This window comes from Cyprinus carpio, chromosome A7 (assembly GCF_018340385.1).
Source record: "Cyprinus carpio isolate SPL01 chromosome A7, ASM1834038v1, whole genome shotgun sequence".
Classification (NCBI taxonomy): Eukaryota; Metazoa; Chordata; class Actinopteri; order Cypriniformes; family Cyprinidae; genus Cyprinus; species Cyprinus carpio.
The window spans coordinates 36130556-36145838 of record NC_056578.1 but is presented as its reverse complement, the minus strand read 5'-3'; the positions used below and the strand labels follow the sequence as shown (position 1 = coordinate 36145838).

Below are 15283 nucleotides of genomic sequence, written 5' to 3'. Positions count from 1 at the left end.
AAGTTTATCATTACCGTTAATCAAACGCAAATTATTGTCCCTACCGCCACTGAAGTTTAATGACTGTATCATATGACAACTGTTACTTTTCTCAACGCTGGTTAGGATGGACCAATCAGAATTGTTTGCGCTTGCGACATTATTATGATCGTCGTTTGGATTGCGATGATATTATGACCATTATCATAATTTAAATTATTGTCGATGTTGAAAAAAAAAAAGTTTTTGCTGCTTAGTATTTTTGTAGAAACTGTGATACACTACATTTCGAAAGTCTGGGGTAATTTTTATGTAATGTATGTGTATTTTAAGCAAAAATGTCTATTAAGTGCCAAATCGGTGGGAGACATATAAGCTTGAAAAAAGTTTTTATTTTTTTACTTCAAATATTAGGCATAAAAAATATTGAGTTGTGTTGTACTGACTCTTGCATTTCCCAAAATATATGTGGTCATTTAGATTTTGTATTTGAAATTGGATTTATTCACCAATTTGTTGCATTCGTGCCTAAAATTGTCATATGGTGTAACATAAAAGTTATTCTATATAAAATGAAAATGGAATATACTCTCCCTAAGTAACTAACTTCAACATAAATCGTTATCATTACTATCTTACGATTAAACATTTATTTTGTGCAGATTCATTAGATTTTGTATTGTTTTTCTAAATCATCATGCAAAGTAAGTCATCTCTTCTCAGCCTTTCCAGATATTTTAGATTAATTATGTTAAACCCAGTTATAAATCGATGAAAATGCTTGTGACTCTTGCTGATACTATTTCTCTTGTGTTCCGTTGACTTTTTATGATTTATAATTAAGAAAGTATTTTTACTGGCACAATTCTGAATGTCACACCAAATTATATAGTGTCAAGCTATATGATGAACTGCACCACTCCACAATTTGTCAATGCAAAAAACTATATATTATTTGCATTCAACATTCAATTAATTCAATTCAGTTAACATTAATAAGACAAAAAAAAACATACTAACATTGTTTTAAAACTTTTAAAATTAAAAGAAACTCAGAAATATGAGTAAATCAAACACGATCTCACTTCAAGAACATTCAACATGAACAATTTAAAATTAGAGGAGAGTGTGTGTTGTAACAACAATTCTAATTGTTAAACAGTAAAAAACAAATCAATTTACAATTAGTTGAATGTTTTAGATTGAAAATTCATAGATATTAGTAAAACCAGATACAGTAAAAAACATACAGTGTATCATTTGCATATGAATTGTGTCTTTCCCTGTATTTTTTGTCCTCTCTTTACCTGACATTTCTGCCTGACAGACAAAATATTGCATCTTTTAATAGGCAAAGCATTGCAAATATGGTGAAATGTGGTTAAATTAAGTATAAAATTGAAAAGAAATACATTAATTGTATAGGTAATTTAATGTTCACTATTACATTCATTGAATATGTTTTGAATAGCTATTTATTTATCTTATACTTAGCATGTAAATTATATTGTGTGTCAAATATATCATATGGTGTGACTTAGAAAAACAGTCACACCATATGACGTTTTGTTCAGTTAAGCTAATCTCTTGGTTAACTAAAAACAGCTAGCTTATACTTAGCATGTAAATTGCCACATGGCAGGAATGATTTATAAGAATAAGTAAAATTTGTATAAAAGTGTTTAATTTTTATGTAAAAAATGTCACACCATAAGACACAAAACATTGACCACTAGTGAGCATATCAGATACAGAGCTTTTTAATTACAAATTAAAAAGCCAGAACTCACCTCTTGACCTTGCAAACCACTCCAGAGATGACACTGCAACTTCCTGTTTGAGTGTGGACTTCATCATAATGATGTCCAAATTATTGCCCGGTCAAAATATAAATTGCAGTGTCACACCATATGAGGCCCATTTTACGGACAAAATGTATTTGGCCAGAACTTGCTTTGAAATCATACACAGACATCAACACTTTCTGTGTCTGTTGAAATAGCCTAATTCTGTTACTTAAACTGTAAATCTATCAATTATTTATACTTTGCTGATATATATTGTCATATTAGTAAGGTCACACATATCCCGGACAGTCACACCACATGACAATTTTTATGTTTGGATAAAAATTTGAAGTAGAGGTCTTTATACACCAACTACAGCTATGGTATGTTGTAATCGTATCTTGTCAGAGGAACAACATGAAGAAATATATTTTTAACAATACTCATTTTTATTAGGTTATGACATCATGGACGGGTAGAATCGCATGTCATGTCTCCCACGCAAATATGTGCTGCTAATAAAGTTATATATTATGTTTTATTTTACATGAGCTACATTCATGTTTCCTTAATTATGATGGTAACAATTTATTTCATGTGACTAAAATATAATTTTCAAAAATAAAATAAATCAATACAATGTAGAAGTTCAAAACTGGTGCAAAACGACTTTAATATAAACTTGCAAAAAGAGAAATAAGAACTCCATAACATTTAAAAAAAAAAAAAGTTAAACCTAAATCAGAACTGTAAGTTAACACTTTACCGAAATGAAAACGATGCAGTGACGAACAAGAAAAGAAAAAAAAATCAAGAGCACAAACTTTTTAAGATTAAGAGGTCAAACGTTCAGCAGGAACCCACATTCACTTAACTGATTATAATAACATGCTTCTATGCTTATCTCTGTAATTTTAAAACACTTATTTATTTCCTCAATAGTATTGCAGTTAAAAATAACTAAATGCATAACTTAACTAAATGCAACTGATTTCTCTTTCTGTTTGACGTGCATATATTAAACAATGTTTAGCTTACTAATAGGGTCACCTGTTATGCAAAATGGAAATACAAGCTTGAAATTCTCATTTATATATACACGCACACATATATATACACACACACATAGTTATTTACAGATAAGAATACATCAGTCAGTATGTTTTATACTGGAAGTAAAGCACATTTAATTCACTTATAAATTTGCCATTTTAAATAAAAAATTGTTTTAATAATGTGACATGACTTACAGACATATCACACTAACATAATAAATAAATAATTTAAGCACATTTTAGCACATAGGTGTCAAACTCTGCTCCTGGGGGGCCACAGTCCTGCAGAGTTCAACTCAAACCTGCTCCAACACACCTACAGTACCATTAGTTTTCAAGTAATCCTGAAGACCTTGATTAGCTGGTTCAGGTGTTTAATTAGAGTTGGAGCTAAACTCTGCCTGTGTCCCAATGTGCATACTATCCATATTAAATCCTATGTGATATTAGTAATTTTCAATACTATTTAGGGCAGACAGGTTGGATAGTATGCACATTGGGACGCATGGTCATAGTTTACTTCCTCCACAGGCTGTTTTAAGCTCATGGTTTGAGTGTCTGACACACCTAATTCACAGCTTCTGTATTTAACATAAACATATTGAAGATCCACTGTCAACCCCAACACCAAACCCTGCATAGAGGGGCTCAGTAAATGTGGAGTGGAAGGTGTAAATGTGGATCATTTGACCAGTTTCAGAGGAAACACTGTAAAAAGACAAAGAACCAGCTGGGTGATCTAGATACACTCCTATTATGTTAGAACATAACAAGGGTGCAGGTATATCAGTTCTTGCATTATTATGCCTGGCATAGTAATTTTTACCAGAGCAGACCAGACTCCAGGACTTTTTATTGAGTCCAAACCTGCAGTCGCTCCCTCCTTTCCTGTTGATACCTCGATATGTGACTGCTATATGACTCCAGCCACTCCATTCAGCCTCCCAGTAACAGCGTCCAGTCAGGCTCTCTCTACACAGAACCTGCTCGTAGTGCTCAAATCTTTCTGGATGATCAGGATATGCCTGCTCCTCTTCCAAATAGGTTGCCTTTTTGTTGTTCTCAGATAGAATGAGATGAGTGTTTACTGTGTTTTGATCAAATGTGAGAACACAGGCATCTGAAGCGAAATTAAACATAAATGATGTCACTAAAGATCATTAGGACGCTGGATTTTTCTATGGCTGCTTTAGAATTTATGTTATAAAAGCAGAATAATGAATTGATAATATACTGTAAATGTGCATGCAGTTTGCTTGTCAGGGAGAGAACCTACATTTCCGCAGTCCTGGTGTGATTCTGAAGGACTCTCCATGGTCAAAACTAAGCAGTACAGAAAATGCATGTAAAAATGGTCTTAGATACATAAAAAACAGATACATAATGGGAGGTGAATTAAAGTGCTGAAATCCAAAAGATTTACAAATTTATGTTTTACTGATTAAGTGAGGGGCACTGAATCAGTGCTATAATGGCATTAAAATGGGTTTGTGTAATTCTTTGTTGCCTGTGCACAATGTTAGTATTATAAACTGGCTGTTATTGTTCAGGTACAGTTTCTTTCAATGAATTGTCCAGCCAGATCTTTTAGCGAAATTCACTTGTGAGCAATTCTTGACAGCATAAGACATCTCTATATAAGCATAATCATTATCTATATAATTTCAACTCTGTGGAAAGTAATGTAATATCTGGTAACACAGTGTTTGGACTAAGCAACCAGACATCAACATTTTGGTGGAAAAATAACTCTTGGCACAAAAACTTTGTATGTAAAATGTTTGTGTAGTCATTAGGCTGCTGGATTCATTGCATATGCTTGCTCAAAGTAAAACACAATGAAACAATAATCAAATAGAATGCTTTTATACTACAAACCCGATTCCAAAAAAGTTGGGACACTGTACAAATTGTGAGTAAAAAAGGAATGGAATAATTTACAAATCTTATAAACTTATATTTTATTAAAAATAGAATATAGATAACATATCAAATGTTGAAAGTGAGACATTTTGAAATGTCATGCCAAATATTGGCTCATTTTGGATTTCATGAGAGCTACACATTCCAAAAAAGTTGGGACAGGTAGCAATAAGAGGCCGGAAAAGTTAAATGTACATATAAGGAACAGCTGGAGGACCAATGTGCTAACAGCTGGAGGACCAGTGTGTTATTAGGTCAACTGGCAACATGATTGGGTGTAAAAAGCCTCTCAGAGTGGCAGTGTCTCTCAGAAGTCAAGATGGGCAGAGGATCACCAATTCCCCCAATGTTGCATTGAAAAATAGTGGAGCGATATCAGAAAGGAGTTTCTAAGAGAAAAAATCCGTTTGGAAGTTATCATCATCTACAGTGCATAATATCATCCAAAGATTCAGAGAATCTGGAACAATCTCTGTGCGTAAGGGTCAAGGTCGGAAAACCATACTGGATGCCCGTGATTTTCGGGCCCTTAAACAGCACTGCATCACATACAGGAATGCTACTGTAATGGAAATCACAACATGGGCTCAGGAATGCTTCCAGAAAACATTGTCGGTGAACACAATCCACCGTGCCATTCGCCATTGCCGGCTAAAACTCTACAGGTCATAAAAGAAGCCATATCAAAACATGATCCAGAAGCGCAGGCGTTTTCTCTGGGCCAAGGCTCATTTAAAATGGACTGTGGCAAAGTGGAAAACTGTTCTGTGGTCAGACGAATCAAAATTTGAAGTTCTTTTTGGAAAACTGGGATGCCATGTCATCCAGACTAAAGAGGACAAGGACAACCCAAGTTGTTATCAGCACTCAGTTCAGAAGCCTACATCTCTGATGGTATGGGGTTGCATGAGTGCATGTGGCATGGGCAGCTTACACATCTGGAAAGGCACCATCAATGCTGAAAGGTATATCCAAGTTCTAGAACAACATGTGCTCCCATCCAGACATCGTCTCTTTCAGGGAAGACCTTGCATTTTCCAACATGACAATACCAGACCACATACTGCATCAATTACAACATCATGGCTGTGTAGAAGAAGGATCCGGGTACTGAAATGGCCAGCCTGCAGTCCAGATCTTTTCACCCACTGAAAACATTTGGCGCATCATAAAGAGGAAGATGTGACAAAGAAGACCTAAGGCAGTTGAGCAACTAGAAGCCTGTATTAGAGAAGAATGGGACAACATTCCTATTCCTAAACTTGAGCTACTTGTCTCCTCAGTCCCCAGACGTTTGCAGACTGTTATAAAAAGAAGAGGGGATGCCACACAGTGGTAAACATGGCCTTGTCCCAACTTTTTTGAGATGTGTTGATGCCATGAAATTTAAAATCAACTTCTTTTTCCCTTAAAATGATACATTTTCTCAGTTTAAACATTTGATATGTCATCTATGTTGTATTCTGAATAAAATATTGAAATTTAAACTCTCACACATTATTGCATTCTGTTTTTATTCACAATTTGTACAGTGTCCCAACTTTTTTGGAATCGGGTTTGTATAGATTATAACATATACACATGTAAACAACATAATTTTAGGTCCACATACTTGAGTATCTCCAGTTTGCAGTTTGGATGGTTTAGTCGATCAGACAGCATCTTTACTCCGGAGTGTCCAGGGTGATTGTAGCTGAGATCCAGCTCTTTCAGGTATGAGGGGTTGGAACTCAGAGCAGAGGCCAGACAACAACAGCCTTTCTCTGTCACCATACAGCCAGATAATCTACAAACATGCATATCAACAGTCAGATAATCTACAAACACACATTGTTTTAGTACAGTTTAGGACACTAAAGTGTGATTATTTACACAGTATTAGACAAGATGCTATTATAAGTGAATCGCGTGTTTTAGGGCTGGGCAGTATGATGGTATATATCATTACTGCGGTATAAAATGTCAACCGTAACAGGTCTTTTTATTCTGTGTATACCGCAACACGTAAATAAGTGGGCATGGTTAACTCAACATGCAGTTTAAACAATAAAACTAGTATTAATAGTATCCTACAAAATTAAAAGAAGGTAAATGTAATTTATTATGAATATAATTTTTCATTATAAAATATTTAGATATTATAAACTGATTGAATTAGAACAATAACATGAGATTTAAAAATAATTCAGAAACCCCTTATTTAAAGTTTAATTGTACCTACAAGTTCCATTTAATATTAATCAGTTGGGAGCAGTTAATGTTGAGCGTGTTTTTACTAAACAAATAATTTACCCAATAAAAGAAAAATCAAACAAGGTGAAGTACTTTTCATTTATAAAGTATTTGAGTTTATTTATTATATAAAGCACTTTTTGTATATTTTCAGAATAACTACATATATAAATAAATATATTATGAAATATATTGTTACCGTGAAATGAAATGATTCATACCGTGAAACAGAATTTTGGTCATACCACCAACCCCTTCTTTGCACATACTGCTGGAACTATATGGGCCACTTGGGTATAATTTTTACACTTTATTATTTTTTTAAAAAAATAATATGTTAACTGTTACATTTTTTTAGTGACCTCAGTTTCTCTAGTTGACAGTTTGGACTCTTCAGTCCATCAGAGAGAAGCTTCACTCCTGAATCCTGCAAGTCATTGTTACTCATGTCCAGCTCTCTTAGGAAGGAGTTTGATGATTGTAGAGCTGAGGCCACAATTTCACAGGATTTATCAGTGAGATTACAATCAGCAAGACTATAAGAGAGCAAAACACAATTCAAATTAGATCTACAAACAACTGCATAGGGTAGTTCAAATAGTTAAATAACAATTTCCTTAAGCCTGTATTTCACTAGCCCACTCAAAATAACCTGATATTGGTCAAGGTTGGCATGTGTATTGACTGTTTATCTTCAAATAAAACTCCCTTGTGTCATGGCCAACTCCCTCTGATTTTCCAAGAACTATATTAAGTAGGGCTCCCCCGTTATAGTCGACTAACCTTTAGTCGACGAGAAGAGGCTTGGTTGACCAAAATTGATTAGTTGCAGAAAAAAAAATCCACAGGAAGTGGTGAGATCACGCAGTCCTTGATGGAAAGATCGTTAACGGCTGGATTTTGTGGGAACACATTACATCCAAATGCACGACTATCATTCATCAACCTCAAATATGGCTTATCATCTGAAACATGTAAGTAGTAGCAACTTTACATGTCCACTCAATGTAATGTTAACCTAGAAAAAATGTGCGCTATTCAAGTGTCTGAACAGTAGCATGCTCACAGCATGACAGATGGAGGTGTCGGTGCACTCACTTGCTCTTAAAATAGTCATTTTGGTCATAGAGATAAGAGTAATACATCTTTCGAATCTGTAAAGCCTCTACGTTTATTTGTGTGCATTCACTATAACAACAAAACATTGCGTTTTTGTAAAATAATGAAAGCAAACAGGATGCGTTTTCTGCCGTCTCGGCTTCTGTGAATTTGAGCGTGAAACATAGTGTATACTTGCCTTACAGACATGAAAAATATATCTATAGAGTGAATGGCTACTTTCAAATGAAACAATTAAAAAAAAAAATTCTCAGATTATGTAATCCGTATGAAACTTGCATGCAGGCGCATCCTTTACTGTGGAGATGATGAGTCAGTGTCACCGACTTCATCTCTTAAAATGAAAACAAAGAAAACACTAGTTTATTAATATATTATTAAAATGTTAATGCAGTTTAATCTTACTGTTTTTCCCTGACATATTGATCATCATTACTTCTGGCGGAGTGCTGTGGCAAGCTTTATGTGTGCACCTTGAGCGCTTAGGCAATTAAAGGCTCATTAACATGATTTAAATGGTTTATTAATAAACGTGCAATTAGTCGACTAATGCTTAAAAAATGACCATCTACTGTACTAGTCAGCCAGAAAAATCTTTAGTCGATGGCAACCCTAATATTAAGCAAGGGAGGAAACCCAAGGTCTAACTCGGACCAAGGAAACAGAATCGGAGCACACGACATTTTTAATTTATTAATAAAAACCGACTAACGTTTCGACGCTCATGCGTCTTCTTCAGAGTCAAACAATGAATGGCAACATACAAATTTTATAGCATTGAAATTCAAATCATTGGCCACAAGCCTAGATGGGTGTGGTACATCAATTAATTAATCATAATTAGGCACTCAGGTGTACACCAGTGTGAATTATAAAAAGGATGAGAGGCCCAGTTCTTCATTCAGACCATTAGGTTCCACTGTGTTAAGAGTGAAAATCCAGAACGCCTCTCTTTGTAGTAGGTACTTGACTATATCGCCACCTCGTTGGGAGGGTAGAATTCTTTCAATCCCCCAAAATTTTAAGGACGCATTAGAGCCGTGATTAGCTTGTACATAATGTCTCGCAATTGCATAGTCCATATTACGGTTCCGAGTTGCTGCTTTATGTTCTGACCTACATACACTAAACCACATGGACATTTCAACATATAAATCACGTGGGTGGTATTACAATTAATAAAGGAGTTAATCTTGTATTTTTTACCTGACTGAGGATGGAAACATTGCTTAGTATCATTTGAGTTAGAGCAATGGGTACAATGTCCACATCTATAAAAACCCACAGGAGGAGCCGGCAACCACGTAGATTTTAGTGAAGGGCTCATGGTCGTGTGAACCAACCTATCTCTCAGTGAGCGCGGACGCTTAAATGTAATGCGCAGTGATTCTGCACATATTTCTTTAAGTGCTTGATCGCTCTGCAAGATGTGCCAATGTTTCTTAATCGCATGCTTTATTTCTCCGCCAATATGAGAGAACTCTGTGGAGAAGCAAAGTCTTTGTCTAGAGACATGTTTGGTTTTAATCAAAAGATGTGATCGTTGCGTCGATCTAGCTCGTTCATAAGCTGCGGAGATGTCGTTTTCAGTATAGCCCCTATTACGAAAGCGTTCTATCATTTCTACTGCTCCTCGCTCAAACTCTGCATCATTACTACAATTTCTCCTAAGCCGTAAAAATTGGCCAATAGGAATATTTTTAATGAGTTGTTTAGGATGATGGCTATCTGCTCTGAGGATAGTATTTCTGCTAAGAGGTTTATGATAAATCGATGTTCCTAAACCTCCTTGGGAATTTTTGTAAATAGTCAAATCTAAAAAGTTAATATTATCTGTAGAGTGTTCTACTGTGAATCTCAGAAAGGATGTGGTAGAGTTAATATAGGCCATAAAAATCTCCAATTCCGACACGGTCCCTGTCCAGATGAAGAAAACATCATCGATGTATCTCTTCCACAAAGGGATTTTAGGAAGAAATAAGTTGTTAACAGGATTCCCAATAAATTTGGCTTCCCAAAAACCCATTACTAGGCATGCATACGACGGTGCAAAACAACTCCCCATACTGACCCCATGCCTAATATTAAGCATTAATCTGAAAATTAACTGGTGAGTGGACAGCTCTAATCTAGTTTTGCCAGAAGAATTAAAAATCAGCGAAGTTGTAAAAATATCAAGTTATGCAAATTTTAAAGAAACCTCAATCAGCAGATACAGCATTCATTAGCTTAAGTAAAAGAAGAATTTAACACTCACAGAGCTTTTCTACAGTTTTTCACAGCTGGTAAGAGTTTTCTGCGACCTTCTTCTGATGTATTAAATTTCTTGGGATCAAGTTCCTCCAGCACATCTTCTGACATCTGATACATGTAGGCGATTGTTGAGCAAAGTGCAGAAGAGAGTTTTTTCTCTGAGTGTTTGTCTGATTTCAGAAACTCCTGAATCTCTCTGTACAAAGTCTGATCTTTCATTTCAAAGAGACAAAGAAAAAGATTGATGGATCTGTCATCTGAAAGATTATGTCCATGTTTAATTTTGTCTTTAATATAAGCAGTTGTTTTCTCAATGCTCCTTGAGCAGCTGTGAGTGTTAGTCAGTAGATCCTGTAAGAGTTTCTGATTGGAGTCCAGTGAGATGCCCAACAGGAACCGGAGAAAAAGATCCAGGTGTCCATTCTCACTTTCTAAGGCTTTATCTACTGCTCCTCTGAGCAAATTATGCAGGGAATCAAAAAACCTTAGTACCTCCACAGTGTTAATTACATAACAATAAAACACATAAATAGCAGCAAGAAACTCCTGAAAACTCAGATGGATGAAGCAGTAGACTTTCCTCTGATGAATCACAGATTCCTCCTTAAATATCTCGGTGCAAATCCCAGAATACACTGAGGCGTCAATGACATCTATGTCACACTCTTTCAGATTCTCCTCATAGAACATGATATTGCCTTTCTTCAGCTGTTTGAAAGCCAGTTCAGCAAGTTTCAAAATCACGTCTCTGTTGGACTTCCGGAGTTTTCCAGGATCTCTCCCATCATACTTCTGATTCCTTATGTTTATCTGAATAAGCAGAAAGTGGATGTACATTTCAGTCAGAGTTTGAGGGATTTCTGCACTCTCATCTTGTTCCAGGATGCTCTGAAGCACAGTGGATGAGATCCAGCAGAAGACTGGTATGTGGCACATGATGTGGAGGCTTTTTGATCTTATGATGTGTGAGATGATTCTGCTGGCTTGATGCTGGTCACTGATCCTCTTCCTGAAATATTTCTCCTTCTGAGGGTCACTGAATCCCTGAATTTCAGTCACACGGCTGATGTATTTTGAAGGGATTTGATTGGCTGCTGCTGGTCTGGAGGTGATCCAGATGTGAGCAGAGGGAAGCAACTCTCCTCTGATGATGTTTGAAATTAATACACCAACTGATGAAGACTTATTTATATCAGAAACCATCTCACTGTCTGAAAACCTCAGTGTAATTCGGCTTTCATCCAGACCATCGAAGATGAAAACAACTTTACATTCATTATAAACCTTTGAGTCCAGATCTTGAAGTTCAGGAAGAAAGTCAAGCAGAATTTTGTGAATACTGTACTGATCATCTTTAATCAAGTTCAACTCACGAAATGGAAGCACAAACATAAAATCTACATCCTGATTTGCTTTTCCCTCAGCCCAGTCCAGAATGAACTTCTGCACAGAGACTGTTTTTCCAATTCCAGCGACTCCTTTAGTAAGAACAATCTTTATTTTGTCATCCATCTTTCTTCTCTTCCCCTCACATCCTTGTTCGGGTAAGGATTTAAAGATGTCACTGCAGTGGATTTGAGTGTTTTGTGAATGCTGTGTTCTGGCTGGTTTCTCTATCTGTAACACTTCATGTTCCTCATTCACCCCTTCACTTTCTCCCTCTATGATACAAAGCTGTGTGTAGATCCTGTTCAGGAGGGTTTGATTCTCCTGTAGTTTGATTCCCTCAAATAAGCACTCATACTTGTTCCTCATGCTGGTTTTGTGTTTCTCTTTGACTCTCTGCAGGATATCATCCACCAAAGAATCCTGCTGCAGGTTTGTGTAACAGAGAGCAGAACTGGATCCTCCTGAGACTTTAGATGTTTGTAGAACAGGACATATTATAGACCTCTTCTTGCATTGAGGGCAGTCAAAGTCTTCAGATTGACTGAACTTATCCCAGTAGCAGCTGATACACTGTCTGCAGAAAATATGTTTGCAGGTAATTGAGACTGGATCTCTCAGAAACTGCTCACAGACTCCACATTTGGAAAAAACCTGCAACAAACACCTGCAGAAAGGTTTCAGTTGTGTTATATAAGATCATCAGCAATACAGGCATTTTGAAAAGTTTCTAGCTACAGGCTGATTTATACTTCTGCATCAGCCCTACGCCGTAGTCTCTATGCTGTAGACTACGCGTCAGTTTTCATTTATACTTCTGCATCGACGTGCAATTACACATGCAGACCGCTAGTCTGCAGTGTCCATGGGCATGTTGCTGGTTTAACCAAAAGAATCAAGGCAAAAGCTTCTTCTTGAAAGAAGCAGCAGCTTGTCGGAGAAGCATCAGCTGTGATGGTGGCAAATAAATTTCCAAAATCAGATAATTTATTTAAAACTACAAAAAAGGAGACTTGGCACTCTTTCAGTCTCCACAAGGACTTGTACCATGGCAGAACAACATTGTTTGTCACGGACAACTAATGCTATGTTGTATAATAAATGATAAGACACTTGTTCTTTGCTTAGTTTATTTTAAATAAGAAGGTGTAACATTAAAGTATATTAAAGTGCAAAAAACACACAAAACTGAAAAAATACATACGGAAGGAAGGGTTCTAGCAAACCAATCACAGCGTTTGCAGTCTGCGTAGAATTGACGCGTTGTTACATTTCTGGAGAGGTGCACGTCAGGCTATGCACAACCTATGCCATAGTTTCAACGCAGAAGTATAAATCAGCCTTAATTCACTAATCATATTCGCTAACCAATGTTGTACCAAGTTTTTCATTACACTGTCACTTTTCATTAAGACTCAACCACATGCTGATGTTGCTTTGTGAATCTGCTTACAAACAGATCATAATGTGAAAATTTGTAAAAAACTGAAATCCCTAAGTTTATCCTTCTGTCATGTATAGGCTATTTTTTCTTTAGAACAACAGTAAAGAAGATTTTTAGCTGAAACCGTGGTCCTCGGTGACTCATAAAATGCAAGTCCGCACTTTTTTGAGAATTAAAAAGCATGTAAAAGAACACAAAACCAATATCCATGGCTCCTGATGATATATTGAGGTCTTATCATGCGAAATGATCAGTCTGTGTAAGAAACTGAACATTATTAACACATTATTAACATAGAACAAGCCAGCGAAATGCATATATGTGAACCAAGCACTTGAATGAAGGGGCAAAATTAAAGTTTTTATGGTTTTTCATAGTTTATGTAAAAAGGTGAGCATCCAAACAAGCTTATTCACTTTATATGCTTTAGACATGCAAAACATCCATGTTGTACATTATTTTTGGGTGCTTTAATAATATAATGTGTATATGTTACATCATTTTGCGATTACGTAAACAAACTAGTGAATTGAATTGAATCTCAAAGAACCAGTTTGCGGAAAGAATGGCTATGGACTACAGGTAATAATGTTGTAAATAATGTTGTTTCTTGCACAGACTGATCATTTCGCTTCATAAGACTTCAATATATCATCAGGAGCCATGGGTATTCATTTCCTTATATGTGTTTTTTTATCTTTTTTTATTGTGCAGCCGTTGATTTGCATTTATGAATCACCAAGGTTTTCACACAGTTTCAGCTGAAAATCTTCTTTACTGTTCTACTGGGAAAAAAAGTAACCTACATCTTAGATGGCTTAAGGGTGAGTAAATTAACAGCAAATTTTTTGGGTGAATTATCCCTTTAAGATTTAATCTTGTGTCTCACTTGGGGTCAGAGTTCACTGCTCCACCACTGAATTCAGGTGGCATGCCCATAGATACATCACTCTTCATAGACACACAGCTGGGTTCTGGAGTTCCTGCCCTTTTAGTCTGAGCAGAAATAGCTCCTTTTCTCTTCTCATAGAAACTCATTTTAGAGGGCCTGCTGTTCTTCAGAAGTAGCTGGCATTATTTCTGCAAATACATAAACACATTAAAATGGGGCATAACTGTCCTGAATGTTAAAGGGGTCATATGATGCTGTTCTGATCCCTGTTTGTTTTGTCGTTGGCGACCCCTAGTGGCGATTTGTTTATTCAAGTAAATCTGTTAAGCCATTTTGCCATATAGCTCTTGAGGGAGCACATGGATCCATCTCCAGCTAATCTTCATTTACCCTTGAAAAGGCATTGTCTGTAAGTTTTTTCTTAATAACAATAATGTTTAAATATTATTTCGTTCTGGTCAAATATCATGGAGGTATATTCTGAAAGAGTAAAATAGTTAATGATTCATTCAAGTGTCATGTAGCTCCTGCAAGGCATGCATATAATATTGTAATATCTTGGAAAACACATTTAAGATGTTTATCCTTGTTCAAATATATAGAAGTTTACACATTTTGTACTGTTGTCTTTGCAGTTTTACACCACTTCCATTATACAGTATATGCCTGAAGACAACTCTGTTTCGTGTACTTTTTGGAGGAGCTTACTGGATAGCTATGTACCTGCACACATAGCGAGGGCAGGAAAGTAAAAAGACAGCATACTTCAAAACTACAAGGGAACTGGAGATACATCTTCCCCTCTCATCAAAATGTCGGATACCAATCCCATAAACCTTGAAGTAAGGTCAGAATGTGCTTCATCCACTTCGTCGTCTTACATTTACATTTTACATTTAATCATTTAGCAGTCGCGTTTATCCAAAGCAACTTACAAATGAGAACAATAGAAACAATCAGATCAACAAGAGAACAACAACGGTATACAAGTGCTATGACAAGTCTCAGTTAGTCTAGTACAGAACACGTAGCCAGGGTTTTATTTTATTTATTTTTTTTAAGAATATGATAGACAAGAAAAAGAAAATGTAAGTACTAGTATTAGTTGATTAAGTGCAGGCGAAAAAGATGAGTCTTTAGATGTTTTTTGAAAATGAGTAAAGACACAGCTGTTCGAATTGAGATCGGGAGGTCATTCCACCAGCTGGGTGCA

The 15283-nt window shown here is 36.0% G+C and overlaps 1 protein-coding gene across 3 annotated transcripts in view; it reads right to left on the bottom strand.

The window, feature by feature from the left end:
• Positions 1 to 2422: 2422 nt before the first annotated feature.
• Positions 2423 to 15283, bottom strand: part of LOC109088249 (NACHT, LRR and PYD domains-containing protein 3-like) — a 31621-nt gene continuing 18760 nt past the window's right edge. For 2 of the 3 annotated variants that reach the window (XM_042760986.1, XM_042760985.1), the window contains exons 3-8: positions 14068 to 14258; positions 10353 to 12401; positions 7339 to 7512; positions 6357 to 6530; positions 4098 to 4144; positions 2423 to 3941 (exon numbers count right to left, since the gene is read on the bottom strand). In XM_042760986.1, the coding sequence (XP_042616920.1) occupies positions 3409 to 3941; positions 4098 to 4144; positions 6357 to 6530; positions 7339 to 7512; positions 10353 to 12401; positions 14068 to 14216 (3126 nt within the window). In that variant the 5' untranslated portion in view covers positions 14217 to 14258 and the 3' untranslated portion in view covers positions 2423 to 3408. Of the gene's footprint in view, positions 3942 to 4097; positions 4145 to 6356; positions 6531 to 7338; positions 7513 to 10352; positions 12402 to 14067; positions 15059 to 15283 lie in introns of those variants that run through there. The other variant, XM_042760987.1, reaches the window with a different exon arrangement.